The sequence below is a fragment of the Cyclopterus lumpus genome, chromosome 17, assembly GCF_009769545.1.
Source record: "Cyclopterus lumpus isolate fCycLum1 chromosome 17, fCycLum1.pri, whole genome shotgun sequence".
NCBI lineage: Eukaryota > Metazoa > Chordata > Actinopteri > Perciformes > Cyclopteridae > Cyclopterus > Cyclopterus lumpus.
The window spans coordinates 9211771-9232778 of NC_046982.1; the positions used below are offsets into that span (position 1 = coordinate 9211771).

The following is a 21008-nucleotide window of genomic DNA, read 5'->3' on the forward strand; positions in this document are numbered from 1 at the left end:
ACAGGGGAACTTCTCTCGGCATGGAAAGTTATGCTTCGGTTGTATTTAGCTTTAAACAATTAACATTGCCCCTGAAGTTCCCCTTTTAAATGGATCTATGCAGTAGTTAACATCGAGTTTACTCTATTGCATACATAAAAAACAGAACTCTTCATCCGTGTGCTCCCTTCTGTTAAATGAGGCGGTAGGAGAGATACTCGAGGCACAGAATAGTGGCTTTAAAAAGAAGGTCAAATAAGAACTGCCGATAGCAACTTCAGTAAAGTGGACGAAACAAAAAATCTTAAAGAGGCCCCCCTTTCCATTTAAGGGTCCCTCTCTCCGCTCCTCATCCGCCCCCCACCCCTTTCCCTCGCACCTGTCCGCTGCTCCAGTGTCAGTGAAAGTAAAGGAGATGGGAAAGGGGTATGAAGTCATGACGGGGTATGAACATGAATCCCAGTGGGGACAGCTCTATCAGCGAGGGCGCGGCCCAGTCCGCTCAGCTGTGCTGGGGCTGAAAGTAAATACACATCTTTCTTAAACCGTGGACGTGTTTGTGTGTGTGTTTGTCGTATGTTTGCGAGACGCGTCTCCGCCACCTGTTATCCGAACGTGACCCCCCCCCACCTAGGCATGCATTAATGTGTACACATTTCTTGCTTGCATGAGAATGTGTACAGCAAAAAGGGACCCCTGTCTTAAATAATTATTCAAAGACTTTGAGGTGTGACCTCTGCGTGACTGCTGATACAAAATATACAGATCATATGAGAGGACAGTATATATAGCATGGGTTAGAAAGGTATCTGCGTTCTCTGTCTGGAGAGCAGCACTGCTTGGACTAGCAAACACACAGACACACGCACACGCACACACACACATACCCAAGTCCCTATGGGACTGACAGAAATAACAAGCCATTAACAGTTAGTGAGAGACTCAGCCCAGACCTGATGGGAATTTGAGTGTCTGACATCAAGCATTTACACCATTTCTGGTATTTTTCACTTATTTCATGAAAACAAACCTGAATGTCATATTCACAACGTGATTTGTTGATTCTCAATGTACTATTTTAATTAGTCTGGATTGAAGGATGACAGGCTGTCAGAGTACCTGAAGACCACATAAGATACTGTATGTACTTAGGTGCATCATTGCTTGGAGCTAAATGCTGACCTCAGCACAGTAACCTGTTCACTGTGACAATGAAACATGCAGATGTTTAGCAAGTATGTTTGCCATCTTAGTTTAGCAGGTTAGCATGCTAACATTTGCCTATTGGCACTAAAACACAAAGTACAGATGACAATGGTGGAAATGGTAAACATTTTGCAAGGTATTTGGTCATTAAACCAAAGTATTTAGACAACTGGACATTTTGGCGAGACGATGGCTCGAGATGAAAAGTGAGAGGTTCACTTCTGGACCAGATCTTACAGCAATCTATCCAATAGTTGACATGTCAACCTCATGGTGGCACCTGAGGAAAAGTCAGAGTATTCGTCATCTGAAATCCTAGTATTTGTGTTATTCTAACAGTTCCATTTTTATCACCTCTGCCTTCAGGGCCGTTGTTCCAGGGAGAACTGCAAGTACCTGCACCCCCCTCCCCACCTAAAGACCCAGCTGGAGATCAATGGCAGAAACAACTTGATCCAGCAGAAGAACATGGTCATGCTCGCCCAACAGATGCATCTCGCCAACGCCATGATGCCTGGCACGCAGCTACCACCTATGGTGAGAGGACACACACGTATGAACATACCACAGCTACTGCCCATGGTGAGACCACATACATGTAAAAGCTGACATGCATACAGCTCCTTCACTGTCTACGTGGCTCTTTCACTCTTTTAATTTGTCTTTCCGTCAGTCCCTATCTTTTCCCCATGAAAAAAGCATGCAATTCGTGGTTTCTGTGTGCATATAATCATTTCATTATCCTGCTTTTATTTTGGTCTCTTCCAGCCCATGTTCTCAATGAGTCCAGGCATGGCCACCAACGCCAGTGCAGCAGCAGCTGCAGCAGCAGCCTTTAATCCATACCTGAGTCCCATGTCACCAGGCCTGATGCCCCAAGAGCTAATGTCCAGCACCCCTGTCCTCATGGCCTCCAGCCCCACCGTCGGCCAAGTCCCCAACTCTGCCGCTGCTGCAGCCCAGAAACTGCTGAGAACCGATAGACTTGAGGTAACTGACTGATATAACCTGCTTTTCTTATCATTTTATGAAGCATCGAGTTAACCCACTGCTTACTAAAGGTTCCAGTAAAACTTCAGGATGTGTTTCTCAGTAGGAGGGGAGTTGACCAGGATTATAATAAAACTGTAGTTTAACAAGCAGAAGAATAACAGCACCATTTACTGGACTTGAATAAACTAAAATACATCTTTGACATTAGATTCCATTATTCAAAAGAGAAGCTAATGATAAGAAAATTAAAATAAAACCTTCAGAAGTTCATAAAGCGTAATAGTTCATCAGATTATGATGCCGAGGGCATTCTAATAGTTGCTTTGTATTTAAGACTTGTTTCCTTTTTCATGAACTCACTCTCATGTAAACGGTGTTATGTAGTTCCTACAGTTTGCGTTTCACAAAATACCGTAAGAAAGCTCTAGATGTGATCCTGAATGTGACAAATATGTATTTCATTGGAACAAGCAGTAAGGATTTCCGCAGCACCAGTAGCAACAGTAAAGAAACCCGTTCTTTTTAGTCAAGTAAAACTTAATGTTTGTTGTGGCCGCATTGCATTCTGGTCTATGGAGTCTCCTGTGACTTCCTCCTCTACCGTAGCTGGTGGTGTGATCGTGGAGTCTAGACAGAAGCCTTTGCTCTCTGATTCCGATTTACAAACAAATTTAAACTTTCTTGTTGCTGCACTGGAAATATCTCAATATGTATATAATATATCAAAAGAAAAATAATCACAGAACCCAGAAATGCAGTGTTTTGTAGAGCATACATGTCGTAAAATATGTTTCCTCTTTTAAAACACATCTGTAAAATGTAAAAGTAAATTATAAATGCTAAAACTGTTTTGTTTAATGTCTTTATGGAGTTCAAACAGACACTGCTGACACACTAAGAGCAGAACAGGAGGGTGGATAGCAGATGAGTAATACCCACGCGTTCATGTTGCATCTAATTTAAAAGAAGGTGCTGCCCTCTGGTGTCTCACATATAGACTTTAGAAAATATCTAAGACGCCAATAAACACATTACAGATATTTCCAAATAAATTCTATGTTTATCGGGTTAACGTGGGTCAAAGCTTCAGCACCTTCCTCAGTGGGATATTTGGTCACGACCCCGCACAGATGAAGCGATGTTCGTTACTACACACTCTCCATAATGACAAAGGGAAGGCTTGATGAGTCATACTCAATTTCGTCTACATAAAGACACAAATACTGTTTGTGTGTTGTACCGACACGCTGTGGTGAATTTAGAGGTAACTTCCACGTCTTTTCATGAGTTCTGTCCTCTCACTTTGCTTCCAGGTGTGTCGGGAATATCAGAGGGGCAACTGCTCTCGGGGGGAGACCGACTGCCGCTTCGCCCACCCCTCAGACAGCACCATGATCGACACCAACGACAACACCGTCACCGTGTGCATGGACTACATCAAGGGCCGATGCTCTCGGGAAAAGTGCAAGTACTTCCACCCGCCAGCCCATCTGCAAGCCAAAATTAAGGCTGCGCAGCACCAGGTGAACCAGGCCACAGCGGCCGCGGCCATGGTGAGCAGTCTGTACAAGCGTGGTCACACTCATTTACACCCACACAGCAGGCTTAGAGGAGCAATTTAGAGGAAGTTCATGCATTGATATCGGTGCGGTCTACTGTAAGTTCACCCAGTGGGAAATAGGTTCTGTGTCTCTTGTACTTTTCATTTTTGAAAGTGTCTCACCTTCCTTGTTGGTGTCATGTAGCTTTTGCAGTTCTGCTTTTGCCAGGTGAAATTATAAAGGGCTGCGACTTGGTTTGGGTAGAATCTGCTCCGAACAGGATGACATGAAGAAGGAATCGGACAATGTTGAATTATTCTCAATAAATTTCATTTAGCTTATTTCCATCCAAAAAAAAGACTTGTCTTGTTCCTTGTTCACATCATCCCAGACCACAAGCAGAGAGTCAGTTATCTCCTCCTCCTCCCCCCCCCCCCCCCCCCCCTCTCTCATGGTCTGGTCTTATTTATGACCCCATTGTTTCTGTACTTCCTATCTATCACTTCTCTTCCTCTTGACATTATTAAAAGTGACGATTCATTGGGCTGCGTCACAGTAACAGGACCTGTGAACAATAGTCTAGACACGCTGCCGGTTGAACTCAGTGTTTTCTACATGCTCTCATTGACACAGCGAGGCTGAGAGCTTTGGGCCAATCGTTGTCCTGTCACACCGACTGATGTGCACAGAGAAACAGAAACCTGCGAATCGTGCTTCTATGTCATTTTTCTGTCCTCTTCGATAACTGAAGGAACACTTAAGGAAATGTTTTAATAATATTCTCACCGCTATATTCACCCATCTTTGTGTGACAATAACTAATGTAGATTGGTAGTTATCATTGATTATTGATGAGCATTTAACTGTTGAGCAGTAGAGCTAGTGTCCACACTGTGCATGCCTTAGTCCTGTTATCCCCTTGTATATTGCATTCCAATGATTTGTTTTTTTATTTGTTTTTGTTTTTTCTCACCTATACCCAAACTGCACTGCTGCCCCCATGATGCACCTCTGCTTGCTGGTTTATGTTAATGCGCTTGAACCCCATTGGCCCATTGCCATCATGTGCTCGCTGCCTGCTAATTAAGACTCAGTCGGCTGTCAAATCACTGAAGCGACCCCTCGACGCAACCTTTGACCTGGTACTATGACCTTTCACCTTTTAGCTTGGCATGTGGCTTTGTTGTAGAGCAGTGTTTTAACCAAAGATACCTAGCTATTTTTGTTGTCGTTGTCTCAGTGCGATGTCTGTTTTTTCCTCCTGTTTATCTGTCATTTATTGCCTGTGATAAAATGATTGTGGCTTTCTGGGTTCAGGTTGCATCCAACACCAAACAACTGTCTTCGTGTGGAAATTTGCGGAGTGGAATTTGCGATAACAAGCCACAATCAATTCATCACCTGTCGCCTATTTAACAAAAGTTAGCGAGGGCTAGGGAAGTAGAGCTTCTATAACGGTGGCATGGCTTCAGTCTTACGTCCGAGTCAGTGGTTAGTGTTGTGCAGCTCAAACAAATGTGTGCATGTCTGTGTTACTAGTGCATGTAAGAAGGATACGGGTGGGGCTAAGAGGAAGAGTCTTTAAAACCATACAGAAGTGATCCCACCGTAACAGATGATTACAGTTCAAATGATAGTCCACTCCATCACCTCAAGGATGGCCTCATCCCAAGACAAAACTTCACATTCAGAGCGTTTTATGGTGTAAATCGCACCAGAAAAATATTTGTTCACCATCTGACTCATGTCCCTTGGCCTGAGACCATTTTTGATATTTGTCTGCGAGTGAACCATCACTTAAACATGGCTTCCACAGTTTATCATGGAGCTAGCAGTGCAGCCTCCCTTTCTCTGTGCTTCCTACCTGTTCCACCTCCTGTTAGCAGCCTTATTGTTTTAATAATTAATGCTTGCTCACATTGCATTTAGTCAGCCTTATTAGTATGAAATAAATAATAAGTAATAAGTAAGCTTCCAGATGAAGTATATTGAATATATGAATGCTTGTTAGCCAGTTGCTCCAGTAGGTACCATGCTCCTGCTTGTCTAGTACTTGTGTCAGACTGCTGCTTGCTTGCTACTGATGATATGATGATATTGTTGTTGTACACACAAGGATGTTGTGGAGCTGTTCATATGATGTTCTCTAACGTATGTACCTTTTTTTGTTTTCTTTTCCCGTTTTTGCCTCTTTCCAACACGCCTCTCTCCCTCTCTCTCTCTCCCTCTTTTCCACGCACCTCTCTCTCTCTTTCTATCTCTGTTTTTTTTTTTTTTTCACTGGCCTCCCTCCATCTGCCTGGGCAGGGTATCTCCCCTAGTGTCATGGCTCCCATGCCCAAGCGGGCAGCCCTGGAGAAGGCCAACGGGGCCTCTGCCATGTTTAACACCAGCATGCTCCAGTACCAACAGGCCCTGGCCAGCATGCAGTTTCAGCAGCAGGCTGCTTTCCTCCCATCAGGTATGGCTTCCAAAGCAACCACCACTAGTGCTCTGACCACCCAGAGGATGCCTGGATCAGTCTAACCTGGCTCCCTGCTTGTCTGGAGATGGGCAAAGTGGTAGATCGCGGGACAGAGCAGTTTGGTTGTGGACTGTTTATCAACTTTTTTTGTCCTCAGATAGAGGGAACTCACAAAGATAGTCGCACACATAACTCGAAAGCTTTAGATTTCATTGCAGGCCTGTGAGGGTCAAACAGTTGAGTTGAAAAGCTAAGAATGCGTCAACAAATGTGTTGCAGTGTGCTTTGTATGGCATTGCATGGCCACTAGCTGTTAAGAGTCGGTTAGAACGTCTCTCTGTCTAATAATTGCTTTAATAAAACACCACATAGCTAAATGCCCCTCCGACAGTCGTACATGCAGGCTGAACGAGGAAGGCATGGAGGTTTGTAAGAAGGAGAACAGAACTTTGTGACCAGTTTGTTAGATCACAGTGTCCATGGTGTGATCGCTCGTATGTTGATGAGAAACCATTGCTGGTGCTTTGGCTTGGGCTCAGATGAACGGGGCTGGATGGGTTGGTTAATTGCAACAAACAGCAGGCTGCCGAGTCTGGCTTCTGTACACATCTGCTGTTCTCCTCACTTCTGTCTCGAGCGTGTATGTGATGTTTAATACTTGATAGTTACAATCATAACAGCACTATCACTCTTGTTGTATTACACATTCATATGCAGTGCACTTCAGACAAAAGTTATGATTCAAACTTGCATTTGATTAGCAGATATGAGTTCAGCACTTTGCCTTTTCCAATCACTGATGACTGTGTCCAAGAGATATTAACCTTTTTTCCCCCACCTTATCTCTCCCCTCACTCTAACGAACCATGTGATGGGCTGTTTTGATTTCTCTTCCCTATCCAATCCACTTCCTGTTGCACTGCATGATGGGCAGGCTCAATATTGTGCATGACACCTTCAGCCAGCATTGGTAGGTTCCAGCTTTCCTTCTTCAGTTGTCTGTAACCTCGTGTCTGTGACTCGCACGTCATCAAAATTGAGCCACCCTGTGAAATTTACTGTGTTGTACTTTTGGCGACTTTGAGATTTTTAAATGAGATTTTGGTGACCTGAGAGTCACGGGTTTGGGTGCGTGATTTGAAGCATAAGCAAGAGTCCTCCACATAAGGAAAGACACATTTTGTGACATTTAAATGTTATAGTTGTTCATAATCAATTTTACTGACCTTTTATTTTGTTATAATTCTCTGTGCACCTATTATATCTTGCTTGAGCACTGTCCTCCTCATACACGCTCTAAACTTGGCTTTTGGCTTGTCTAACCTGACACTTATTGAAACTTTTAAAACAAGATGTAGAAGACTGGAGGGAGTTTAATTATAACCTTCTCTCTTATCTCCTCTGCCATAAAGACTCTTGTGACTTTATTTATGTTTGCTCTCATCTGGTGTTTACCAGGAGAGTAAAGTATTGGTCATTTTATTACTAATAATACAGACAAATGTGGAAGTAAGTCACTGCAGCAACACTGTGTCACAACAAGTTCTCAAATCACAAGACGTCTTATCAGTGTTGGCAGAGGGAAGAAAGGGAGCCAGTTAAATTGAATCCCTCTCTGACTCCCCTGCTCTCCTTCTCCTTTCCTCATTTGCCTGGTATGTATGTGGCTACACTGCTCCTCTGTGTATTTTTGCTTACATGATTTTCCCTCCAAACAAAGTTCCCATGATGCACGGTGGTAGTCCAGCCTCTGTGTCTGCAGCCGCCTCATCTGCCACAAACCCCTTCGCAACCCCCTCCACCAATCAGGTTTGCACCTCTACTGCCATTCTCTCTCTCTCTCTCTCTGTCTGTCTGTCTGTCTCTCTCTTTCTCTCTGTCTGTCTGTCTGTCTCTCTCTTTCTCTCTGTCTGTCTGTCTGTCTGTCTCTCTCTTTCTCTCTGTCTGTCTGTCTGTCTCTCTCTTTCTCTCTGTCTGTCTGTCTGTCTCTCTCTTTCTCTCTGTCTGTCTGTCTCTCTCTTTCTCTCTGTCTGTCTGTCTGTCTGTCTCTCTCTCTCTCTCTCTCTCTCTCTGTCTGTCTGTCTGTCTCTCTCTCTCTCTCTCTCTCTCTCTCTCTCTCTCTCTCTCTCTGTATGTCTATCTGTCTCTTTCTCTCACTGTCCGTCTGTTTGTCTCTCTCTCTCTCTCTCTCTCTGTATGTCTATCTGTCTCTTTCTCTCACTGTCCGTCTGTTTGTCTCTCTCTCTCTCTCTCTCTCTCTCTCTCTCTCTCTGGGGATGCTGTGTCTTACAGCCAGGGGTGGGTTGGGTAAAAGGCGCTACTCCCTCTTGTTGGCCTTCACAAGAGTCCAACATGTGTACACATATCATACTGTGACAAGATTTAACTAACCACAATATTTATACACTGTATTGTATTTAATGTTTGTCCTCGTTGTAACCTCGATTTTTGTCCTTTCTCATTTTGAGGACTCTTCCTTATCAAAGTTGACTACCAACGAATACATGCAATTGGTATGTATGAGGTAGTTTTATTAAAGTATTAGAGCCATTCGCACAGCTCGTGCAACAGTTGCTATCTGTGCTCTTTGGTGTTTTTCATTTTTTTTGCTTTTTCCTCTGCTGCCTCCGGCTTGTAAAGCTTCCTTGTGTTCATTAAAAGCTGGATATATTTATAATGAAAGTTAGTGTTTTGTTACAAACACTAAACACAGTGCATCTGGTCCTACAATAATGCTACTGTGATGTCAATAGCAAATAAACTGAACTAAGCGGAGTCAGAAGAGGATCTGCAACACTCAGTTCTGCTGAAGGCATTATGTGAGCAGTTAGTTATGCTGCACAATTTCATAATACCAGAGAAAAGGACTTGTAAAAATGTAGGATGAATCATCGTGAACACTTGTTCTGCATTTACCTGGGGTGTGCAGGTCAACAACATGGAGGACTTATATTTGCATGGGGAAGCCACCTCACTGATGCAATTCCCTCCTCTCCCCCTCCTCTCTCCCTCCCCTTCAACCCTCCTCTTCCCCTCCCTGCTGTCCACAGTGTGGAGTTTAATGATGGATATGTCATAATGGAAACTCTGGCTAAATAGTTTTTTTGTTGTTTCTATTTTCTCATTTTTATCCATTTTCAGTAATGACCTTGTCTAAATGTAAGAGGATGTGGTTAAAATGTGTTGATCTGCATTTGCCTTGTGAGCCAACGTCCAATTTGAGTGTTTTTTGGTTTGGGATGCTCGATTTGAAATGTTTCTCTGTTTCCCCCCCCCCCAGATTCCAATAATATCTGCAGATCATCTGAGTAGTCACAAGTACTTGACTCAAATGTAGTTCCTCTCAAGAACAGTGAGTTCCTATTTCAATGCTCATATTCTCTCTATTCATTACAACGTTGTGTTCATTTTGAGTGAATCATTTGAGATGTACTTGATTATGTGTGACAACCTTCTGTCAAACTATTTCATTTATTCCAGTACAATCCATCATGTCTTCCAGATCAAATGAATGTGTGCTGCACCGTCCAAGCCAAAAGAGTTCAGCCTTTATGTACATAACCTTCAGAATGTCAAGCAGCGGGACGGGGAGGGTCTGCCATCTCTTAGCCGGTCCACGATGATGGTCTCATCACATGTGTAATCATCAAAGGTGCGACACACGATCTGTGCCATCTGCTCACATATCAATAAGAAGAATTTGTTGTTAAATTCAAAGTCCAGCTGAGAGAAGAAGATATCTTGGTGCTGGGGTCAGTGTGTCTCTCCCTCTGTGGGAATAGTTCACATTACACCTCTGCGTCTGGCGAAATCATATCCCTCAATTTGTTCTAATTATTATCATTACCGCACGCACGGAAGGTCAAGAGCGCGGTTGCATAATAGCAACATCCAGTGCTGGTACGTTTATTAGACCAAGATTTGTCCTTTTTTTTTTTTTTTTTTGTTCTGCTTTATTATTATGTTTTGATTGATAGCCATATTTTAATAGTTTACAAGTCTAATGCAAACATGCAGCTTGAATTTGAATCAAAATCTGAAAGGCACAATGATTTTAACAGGAATTGTATTCGCCAAAAGAATTGGGCATGTACAGTGTTGTGTTTTTACGGCTACTAGTGAAACTAGATGCTGAAATGAGGGTCGTGGACGTATGAATGTTCTGGGGAAACCAACATACCTGTGTACCTTGAAAGCACAGCCAGGCTAGCTTTTCTCACCTCGTCATGTGCCATCAAGGCCATACAGCTAAAACCAGAGTGTTATCTCAGCAGTGTTATTTGTTTACTGAAGGTAAAAGTTTTGTATGGCTCTTTTTGTATTGTTTTGTTTTCAGAATCTCCATTGTGGGGGCTTCTTTTTATTTTGTTGTTGTTTTTGAACTTTTCATTTCTCTAATTAATCAGTTTAAGAAGTTGGGGTTCTCGCCAAATATTTGTTATTCATTTGTTTATGTTTTTTTTCTTTAAATATCAAATTGGAGGCTTTTTCTAAAGTTTGTCGTACCTCTTTTCATAGACTAGTGTTGTTTTTGTTGGGATTAAGTTGTTGCTCAAGTCCATCGACTATAAAGCGTGGCGAAGTAGAGGGTGTAGTTTCAGTTGACACCGTGTTACCTTGTTCTCCCTCGTTTAAAGAGGAGCTACTCTAAAACTGTGCCTCCAAGAAGCACTGTTGAGCCATTGATGGGGATTTAAAACAACAGACCTGAAGGTCTATTAGGTCATTTAAACCGCATGTGCACTTGAATGATCATTTGTCTGGTCACCCTGTTTTAATTTCACATCTCATCCTGTGTGAACTTTCGCTTTTTTTGAGGAAAAGCAGCATATTATTATGTTTGTATTTCCAAGCAAAACACAAAGGTTCTCATTCACTTGTAGATCTGACTACACAAACCAAAGCACACTTTTTTCTCTCAATCATATTCACAAATGGTTACAGAAGCATCTCTCAAGAGGCTTAATTAAGGAATTTTTTTTTAAATCATCTTTCATTTATCATCAATTCTATGATCACATCTCTTTTTTCTGTTTTCACAGAGGTGTGTCGTGTGTCTTTACTGATTGTAATGTACCTAACGAAGCCTTAGATTACAATTAATGGGTCCTAGCCCAATCAAATGTACTTTCAATCACCGTGCAGGTAAAGAACACCAATGATGTTTTATAGGTCTGTCACGTACCGCTTATTTTTGTTCTTTCTCTCTGTGTAAAAGTAACAATTACTCTCTTAAATTTCATTGTGTTATGTACTACTTAAGGATTTGAATCTATTTGAGGTATGTAGTTGTAGATTTTTCTTTTTTTTGCCTTACTATATATTACTTGACGACATTGATATAGCCGTAGTAGATTTTGAGATAGTATGACATTCATAACTTTTTCAAACCATATAATGGATAACGTGTCAGTTTTAAATAGTCACTTCATTCATAGAGCTGGATGTCTTTTTTTCAGATGATGTTACATTGTCAGTTGATTTTGTGAATGAAAGATTGTTTTGATACAAGGAACGAGATCCGTTGATTTGCTGCCACTGCAGCATCTCCGAGCAGACAAAAAAACTAATGTTTTAACCAACTTCATTTTTTCTCCTTGTAACATGTCAAGATCATGTTTGAAAATATATTGTATTGAAATATAGATTGTCCATGTTTTAGAGTAAAAATTATTTTCTACTGTATCCATTTAAAAAAAAAAGAAGAAAAAAAAAAAAGATATGTACTTCTGTTTGAATATTTCTTAAGTTTGCCCTGAATGTCAGGCCAAAACGAGCAGTGAGGTTGACGGGTCTTTGGATGTTTGTTGGATAGTGAGATTAGGAGCGAGAAAGCAAAGACTTTTCCACACTGGAGAGGTCAGAAATGCTGCAGATGAGGAGTTCTAACCTAAGGGACGAAGGTTGACTTTTTGCACTTCTGTATATAGTCAAATGAACAGAGAAAAAAATGTGTATCATATTGAGATATTATTTTGAATAAAAAAAGATCTATAATTATAAGGAATTTTGTTAGATTAATTTAAATTCTTGAATTAGAAGACCAGCTAAAAAATATTGCTTGCAAAGAAGGGCACTAGTTTCTTGGCCAATGCATTCAGAGAAAGCTATGCGCTTTTTGTCTTATTTTATCAGTAGTATTGCCAGGGAATGTCGAAGGGGAATAGATATCGCCATGTCATGCTTACTCCAACCCTCCTGTGGGATGACATATCCAATAATATCCATATATCATTTGTTAGACTTGGTCTCACAGTATTGCCGCTCCCATGGTACAGTTGAAACATTAAACCTTCAAAATGTGTATTATATTATCATTTTTAATTTGACTGCATGTAAAAGTAAAAACATGTAAACAAAATAAAACACGTAGTTATGTGAAGAAAGATAACACATTGAGATTACAGAACACAGAAATACGTTGGGGTTTCTTTGCAAATTACACGTACAGTCTATAACATCCACAGCGGGGGGAAATAATACTTCACAAACAAGTAATTTTACTCTTGTAATAACAATATTTTCCATGCAAACGTGTTATTTAAAGAATGATCAAATATTAGCACTCATCCACCCCAGATACTTTCTCATAGCCATATAATTACAGTCGACACTGACTCACGGGAAGTTCTTCCTGCTATCATAGCCGTGCACTCAGCAGGTGAAGGCTCGCCACACCAAATGCGTATTTTGGCAAATGCAAATTAGTCTTTGAAATGAATGTAACGGTCAACTGGTCGTCATGTTTCTGACCCGAGGCTGCTGTGTTGAGTTGCTACAGAACCAAAGCCCCATCCTCTCTGAGCCAGATGTTCAGTCTGCTGGCTGGAGCCATGGTCTCTCTTCCCTGCTGGGGGCACATGTATGCTTTGACTGCTTTTTACTTGTAAGTGCAACCATCCATTATGTATTTGCTAACAGTTGCCACACAATAATGTACTATTCTGTCTTCAGATTTGTTAATGCACATTTTATTGCTGCCATAATTGACTCTGAATCTGAAATCTGAATAAAACAATATTTGATTTGCTCATGCAACCGTTGTGTGTGTGGTCACTGCCTCTGTGTGTGTGTGTGTGTGTGTGTGTGTGTGTGTGTGTGTGTGTGTGAGTCAAGTTAACACACCGGGACATTTCACTGAATGCTTTAAAGTTCAGATATTTTGCATCCATCTTTATATTTAATAACATATAAACGGTGTCTTTAAAGTGTTTATTTCCCACTACATTTTGACATCTCCTATGTGAAGGGTAGAATCTAGGAGAGTGTATATGTCATAGTTTCTGAACTTCACCCTCGAGGGTTCAATGTCGGCAAGACTGGAGCAGCACCACAGAGACTGATATTATTATGAATTAAATTGATCTTGCTTGGGGCAATGTTCATGACAATGTGTGGATTATCTGGGTCAGAAGTGGGGCCTCTTTCATCACGGGTCTTATCTCCCCCTTTTCCATCTTGTGGGGAGAGTGCAGCTATAACGCCTCTCAATTAGATTAATCTAGCATTGGTCGGCTTCTTACCCTCATTAGGATATGTTGAGCATGTATCGTCTATCAGATCTGATCGGATTATCACAACAGATCAAGAACAATACTTTTTTTGTTTTTTAACTCATGGTTCCTGCTGTAGAATTGGGTTAGATTTGAAGATACACCTCGAAGATGCTTTTTTATAATATTCTGTGACAATGTAGTACTTTATACCCACAGGATTGTATTTATTAATTGTTAAATACAATCTCATCAAAACAAAGAGAGAATGTGAAAATCAAACATCTTCAATAATCAGCACAAATTCAGACCCAGCACCAATACCCACTTGGCCCCACTGCAGAGATGAAAGGAGGATACATAAATAAACGTTTAGATCAACAAACTCTTATAATATAACATATTATTCTAACATCGAGAAGAAAAACGACTCTACAACAATTCAGAGGGAAATAGTTATACTTTTTACTCCTTGACATGTATTTGTACTTTATTGATTGAGATTTGACATCAAAAGATATGATGACTTTATAAAATATGTTGCGTTGTCATAGATTCAACTTCCCAACAATAGATAAAATAATTAAAATTAGCTCAACTTTAACCTCAACAGCAAAATGCTTGATTAGGTAAAATAATAATGTAATGTGTACAATACTTACAGCATCATGAGTACTATGACCATCCTTCCCATGTTTGATTATGGGGATGTCGTCTACAGATCAGCATGCAAGGGTTCACTACAAAAGCTCGATGTTCTCTACAATTCTGCAATCCGGTTTGTAACAAATGCTCCCTTCAGAACACACCACTGCACTCTATATTCATCACTAAACTGACCATCTTTGTGTACGTGTCGAAAAATTCACTGGTTCTTGTTAATCTATAAAACTCTCCTTGGTTTATCTCCGCCCTACCTGTGTCAGCTGCTGCACATCTCATCCCCAGCTGACAACACTCGCTCTGCTAACTGTATTTTGTTGGATGTCCCTAAAAATTTCTCTGCACTTGGTTTGTCTTCATTTAATGTTGCTGCAGCTACAACCTGGAATGAACTACAGAAATCCTTGCAACTACAGTCCTACGTCTCCAAGTCGGCCTTTAAAGCCAAGATCACAGACTTGCTGAAAGACGAATGCAGCTGTTTCTCAGGCTGTTAGCTTGTTGGTTTCTCTGCTCCCTGGCACTTAACCGTTATTTATTTATTTATTTTCCTCTCCTTTCCATCAAGAGGTTTCGCCTCTTGTCGCCACAATGATAAAATAAGAATGTGTTCTCAATCTGTTTCGCCTGGCTAAATAAAGGTTAAAAAATAAAATTAAAAAAAATACTACTTGATACTTTTACTTACAGACATTGTCAATGCTGGATTTGGCGTACTTGTAAATTGCAATATTGTTGCTATAAGTCAAGTACAGGAAGTGATAGTAATTAAGTAAACATAATCAAGTATTATGCTTAAGTACAATGTTGAGGTACTCAAGGGCCTCATTTGAGTATTTCCATTGTATGCTTCTTTATGCTGCACAACATTTTGGAAGCCGATAGTGTACTTTCATTACTGTTGTCATTTCTAATAAATCAATAAATAAGTTATTATGTATTACTATAGGTTAAACTACACTGCAGAATATAAATTAATTATAACCTTTTAGCTGCAATATTAAAGTAGTGTTTACACATAAAACGATAAATACGATAAATATATAATTCTTAAATGGGATATTCTGCATAACGCATACTTTTACTTTTGGTAGCCTACTTTCAGTATATTGTCATGCTAAAACCTTTGTTCTTTTATTTGATAATGTTTCTAAATGTAGGTCTTGTAGTATTTGTAGACTGTAATTACAAGTTCTTCCTCCACCACAGGCCCATGTGGCGAAGATAAGTAAGCTGACAGATGTAAATTAGCAAATTAATGACCTCATTAGGAGGCAATCTTTTGTATAATCATAATTACAGGGGGCAGGTAGAGAGCCTCTTGACCGTGAGCATGTACTTAGAGGGCAGAGGTCACGCAGCCCGGGCCGCACACGCGCACACGCGCACACGCCCGCAGTATCTGTCGGTCATCTTGATGTCGTCTGACTGGGGTTTAGGGTGACGGCTCCTTTAAGAAAACGGAACTGAGCCTCGGCTCTCGACGCGCTGAGGATGTGGGCAGGAAACGCCATGCAAGAGCGGAGGAGCGATCACGCTTCCCAGCCCCGTTGCACAATACAGTTCGATCCAAATGTGCTCTTAATCTTCCACGCTCATGTCCCGCAGCGGTCGATCTCCTCGCATCTGCACGGCGCGGCCGCCACAGAGCACGCTCGCGGGATCTGACGGCACGCGATTCGATTCCTATCCGAGCGCGAGGGCAGCCTTCACGGCCGACTCGGATTGAAAACATCGGGGCTGGTCAGCGGGAGGGAGAGAGAACAGGCTTCGTAGCGGAAGAAAAAAAAGAAAAGAAAAAAAGGAGGTGTCTGTCTATTTTACCCCCCCTTCTCCCTCTCCCTCTCTCTCTCTCTCTCTCTCTTTCCAGCCATGAGGGAGTACAAAGTGGTTGTTTTGGGGTCGGGTGGAGTCGGGAAATCCGCGCTGACGGTCCAGTTCGTGACGGGCTCCTTCATCGAGAAGTACGACCCCACGATAGAGGATTTCTACAGGAAGGAGATCGAGGTGGACTCGTCCCCGTCGGTGCTGGAGATCCTGGACACGGCGGGCACCGAGCAGTTCGCCTCCATGCGAGACCTGTACATCAAGAACGGGCAGGGCTTCATTTTGGTCTACAGCCTGGTGAACCAGCAGAGCTTCCAGGACATCAAGCCGATGAGAGACCAGATCATCCGGGTGAAGAGATACGAGAGGGTGCCCATGATCCTGGTGGGAAACAAGGTGGACCTGGAGGGGGAACGAGAGGTGTCTTCCGGGGAAGGCAAGGCGCTGGCCCAGGAGTGGACCTGCCCGTTTATGGAAACTTCAGCCAAAAATAAAGGCTCAGTCGACGAACTGTTTGCAGAAATAGTCAGACAGATGAACTATTCCACTGTTCCCAGTGGTGGCAATCAGTGCTGTTCATGTGTCCTGCTCTAAAGAAGACGAAAAACAGACCACCGCAGTGCATCCGTGCTGAATTTGAGCTTCTAACTTGTCCTGCAGGCGTTTTGCATATCTATTCTCTCTCCTCACACTGTTGTCTTATTGTTGCACACAAACACAAATCGACGAAGACAACAATCGATTATGTATTATAGTCTGGAAAAGTGTTTACATGACAAAGTACTTGAATGTTTTGGGATTTTTTTATAGCTTTGTATATGACACTTCTCTGGAAATGTGCCTCAATGGGAATGTCTTATTGTGAAACCTAAGAGACACTGTTTTTTTTTGTGTTTTTTATTTGTTGAGTTGTACTGTTGCATCTTCTAGGCCGGGTCCATCTGCCGGGGGGAGTGGTGGGGGTTACTTTGAGGGTCACTTTGAGGGGTATGCTTCTTTGGATTTGCCTACTTCTTTTGGCCTGAGAGCAGCAGGCCATGAATGCGCTTAAAATCGCTCCTAAACGCATCAATCACCACTCAAGCCTTGCACAGGTTACTCAAATACGATCTCCTCAATTAATTTCCCCAAAAGGTCGAGTGTGATCCAAGAGGCGCAGATCACCACCCACTAAAATACTGTATTTTAAGCTGTGGCTTGTGGTGGAGTTGTGTAAGGACTTTATATTCTAGTTTTTAAATCCCCCTCCCCCCCTCTTTCCGGTCCGATGAAAAAGTGGATTTATCATGGAACTTGCACTTAGCTGTCGGTGTCCCTCCTCAGTGTGCACAACAAGGACCTTAGTGCGCTGCTGTCGCTGCATGGGGAACGCCGTGAACCCATGTCAAGTGCCTTCCCAAGAAAACTCCTGTGACTGTGCCAACTCCTTCTTCTGCAGTGCGTCTTGATGGCAATCAGAACTTTTTAGCAGTTTTTGGTCAACAATCTACTTACATTTGGTGTCAAAGTGAAAAGAGCCTCTTTCTATGTCACGGTCAGGAAGCTAAGCCTGGATCAGACCTGCTGTTTCAGGGTCAGATTCAGGCCGTTTCTCAAGGTACTAGTCCAACAAGAACAACAGAGTAACGTTAACCTACGAGCATTATGGTTCAGTGAAAGGCAAGCCAGGTTTGTTTGTATTATCTCGATTTTGTTTCTTCTTTTCTTTTCTTAAAATTCAAAGTGACATTTTTGACTTGTGGTAATTGTTAGTTCTCTTCTGCCATCCACCTGTCGGTTTGAAAGACTTGTAATACAAAAAGCATTTTACGTAACGCTGTGTACTGTGCTTGTCTCTGCTAATGACATAAAGAGTCTTCTTTTTGGGCTGCTTTGAATGTGATTGTCCCATACTGTAGTCCATGAATTGATTAGTCAACAGATGTATTGATTGACAGTTGGTTAATAGTTGAAGATAAAAAAAAAACATGTTCTAGTTCCAGCTTCACCAATGTGAAGATAAGCGACTTCTCTCCGCTCTTCACCTTGAGCTCACATTGTCCCAATACGTTTCATACAAAATATTCAGATTAATTTTTTTAAAAAGTACATATAGTAATCAACATATGACGGTACTTGGTTGCGGCACTCGATTGCCATATTTGACACTTCCTGACAAAAATGAGAAAGAGTAGCAGGTTTTGAATGTTTACTGATCAGCCTGCAACGCCTTGGCCGTGCTATTGATTAAGGGATCGTGGGCCATGGGGATAAAAAAAAACCAGCAACTTCTCGTTCCAGTTGTTTGGGTAGTGGGTAGGGTTTCCAGTAAGGGTGTTTTGCTGGGGGGAGCAGTTTCCCCTCGACCCGCCGCATGTTTTCTAGGCTGTGGGGCGGAGGACAGAGGGGGCTTTTTGTGTCGGCAGCCAAGTTCAAACCTCCATACATTCTGTAGGCTGGTATTTTGCAAACCGTTACTCAGACGGGCCAATGAGACGCTGCCTCAAGTGTCCCTCTAACCGCAGAGATTCAAGGTCAGCTTCCCGAATTCGATCTAATGACATGCTCGCACTATTCAGTTCCTATATGTGAAGAAAGGTTTGCTTCAATGAGTCTCGCAATGCCAACGTTGTTTTCACAATGACCACCTGCAATAACTGCAACTGTCGTTATCGAAGCAACGAGTCATTCACGTCTCGAAGGCCTTTCCTTAAAGATCGCCATTTCTATTTATTGCTGCAATCGTTGTATGCGATTGATATGGCATCTTAATGATTACAGACGCATTAATACATGGGCTTCAATTCTTTCTATTTGATTCTATTCAATTCGCCCCCTTTTAAATGAATAAAATGTGCACACAGAGCAGCAGAAGTACACACACACACACACACACACACAGCAGGAGATGAACTGGCAGTGATAGGGGCTCTAACATGCAGACATGGGAATCACATGTAAAGCCTGTGTTAATGTTCGCTCTATGAAAGCAACAATCCTGCAATATTTGAGGGCGAGATTTTCGTAGACCAGTTTTTTTTTTAGATAAAAGGGGAACAGACAGCACAAAAGAAGCTGTTAGAAAAATGTGCAACCTGATTTAGTTGCCTAGCTACACATTTTTGATCCCAGCAAGTGGTCAAATGTGTTCACTTTGCTTCACAGATGTAAAATACTACATGACTCAATGAGCAAAGGACCACTGTCACAGCATATCAGTGGAAAATAACAGTGGAAAGAACATTTTTTTAAGTATAATGTTGAGGTTCTTGAACTTAACCTGAGTTTTCTCATTACATTTCAGTGGTAAATAGTGTTCTTTTTACTCTATATTCATTTGATATCTTCTGTAAGATTAAGACTTTCAGAGATTACTTTTTGGATGTTTATGAGTTGTTTCCGATCAAAGAGCGGAAACAAGCTTCACAGATTGCTTCACAGATTGTTTTTTTTAAATTATTTTTAAAGGCTCAAAATGGATCCTGAAGCACTTTGCAGAACAGATTTTTAGAAGTTTGTAGTGGTTTTACTGAACATTTTTCTATTCTACGCTAATTCTAAAAAGCAAAGTGTTGCTTACTTTACTGTTGTTGGGGGAAAAAAGCAGCTAATCGTATTTTGGCATTACTTCTATAACTGTAAAGAAATGCTAAAAAAATATATCCATATATGTTACGCATACAGTTTTCAAACTGCTACTGCGCCTTTGGAGCTGGAGGTTTGCCTAACATTTGACTCCATCTTATGCTTAATGCATTATTACACCAACTTTCATCCTGAATGTCAAAGATCTGGCCTACATGTTCAAGACAAAAGCAATCTTTCATTCTGCATATCCTCTGCAACATTTAACCCATTTTGTCTGAAGCCTCTTTGTCTACAATCTGTGCCACATTAGCGTTTCATTGCATGCTAATTTGTCGGCCACAACTTACTGATACATTCTGCTTTTTTAGTAGAGAAAAAGGAAGGGTGGATGATATAATGCTTCCTGTGTTGCGGTAACCTTACCTCAGATCTATGAGGTGTTGAAACGTACATGCAGTTCCTTTTAACCATTTAAAAATACAGATTTTGTGTCCCTCGGGTGCCCATGACACAGGACGTGACCCCTGTCCTTCATGCTCCGAGAACTATATGTCTTTTGATCTAGAAATCTTTGATAGCCAATGAAGGAGAGGAACACGATGGGGAAAGGATGAATAGATTTCACTTGTGTGCATGGCATGCAATGGCTGCATGTGATTTGAGTTGAGCAAAAAGCCAACAAGATCATATGACACTAATTTACAGTAGTTGCCACGGCTGGTTGTCTTTGAGCTTTTTGGACTCGCAGACTGAGAAAGAAATTGTAACATCGTTGCAAAAACGTCTGCAGATGCCTCATCCTAAAACCCCTTCTCACTTCAGAGTATATATGAAAAGCTTTCACGCCTTAATTATTGTGAAACCACAGAACCACATGAACTCAAACTAACTCAGTCTGACCCCAGCATCAGGAATGGGTTCACCATGTGATAAAAAGTGGAAGTAGGAAAGACTTCTTTCCTCATATGTCCTGTATGTAAAGCTTGACTTGGGTTTCGCAATAGAAGCCACGCAACTGGGGGAGGAGGGTCCACATTAAGAAGTCTAAAAACAAAAGACTAAAAGCGTGCCACTCCACAGAAGTCACTAGCAGACAGATTTTTGCTGGTAAACACATAGAAGGTGAAGTGAGGTCAGGTGTTCGCCCATACTCTTTTTTTTTTTTTTTTTTAGAGGTTAGCATCTCTCTGCTACATATAAAGCTATAGCCAGCATTAGGTTACCTTAGCTTAGCTTAGCACAAAGACTGGAAACGGGGGGGAACAGCTAGCATGG

The 21008-nt window shown here is 41.6% G+C and overlaps 2 protein-coding genes across 49 annotated transcripts in view; both read left to right on the forward strand.

Moving 5' to 3' along the window:
* Positions 1–13221, forward strand: part of mbnl1 (muscleblind-like splicing regulator 1) — a 39700-nt gene extending 26479 nt beyond the window's left edge. For 13 of the 48 annotated variants that reach the window (XM_034554609.1, XM_034554651.1, XM_034554611.1 and 10 more), the window contains 10 exons: positions 1552–1767; positions 1954–2175; positions 3492–3731; positions 4808–4861; positions 6027–6180; positions 7118–7153; positions 7904–7992; positions 8652–8696; positions 9464–9535; positions 9686–13221. In XM_034554609.1, the coding sequence (XP_034410500.1) occupies positions 1552–1767; positions 1954–2175; positions 3492–3731; positions 4808–4861; positions 6027–6180; positions 7118–7153; positions 7904–7992; positions 8652–8696; positions 9464–9520 (1113 nt within the window). In that variant the 3' untranslated portion in view covers positions 9521–9535; positions 9686–13221. The remainder of the gene's footprint in view (positions 1–1551; positions 1768–1953; positions 2176–3491; positions 3732–4807; positions 4862–6026; positions 6181–7117; positions 7154–7903; positions 7993–8651; positions 8697–9463; positions 9536–9685) is intronic. The other 35 variants (XM_034554631.1, XM_034554630.1, XM_034554634.1 and 32 more) reach the window with 27 other exon arrangements.
* A 2589-nt stretch (positions 13222–15810) lies between these two features.
* LOC117746778 (ras-related protein Rap-2b-like) lies at positions 15811–18043 on the forward strand. Its single transcript, XM_034556083.1, has one exon. It carries the CDS (start codon positions 16212–16214, stop codon positions 16758–16760), a length of 549 nt encoding a protein of 182 aa, XP_034411974.1. The 5' UTR covers positions 15811–16211; the 3' UTR covers positions 16761–18043.
* Positions 18044–21008: the final 2965 nt, after the last annotated feature.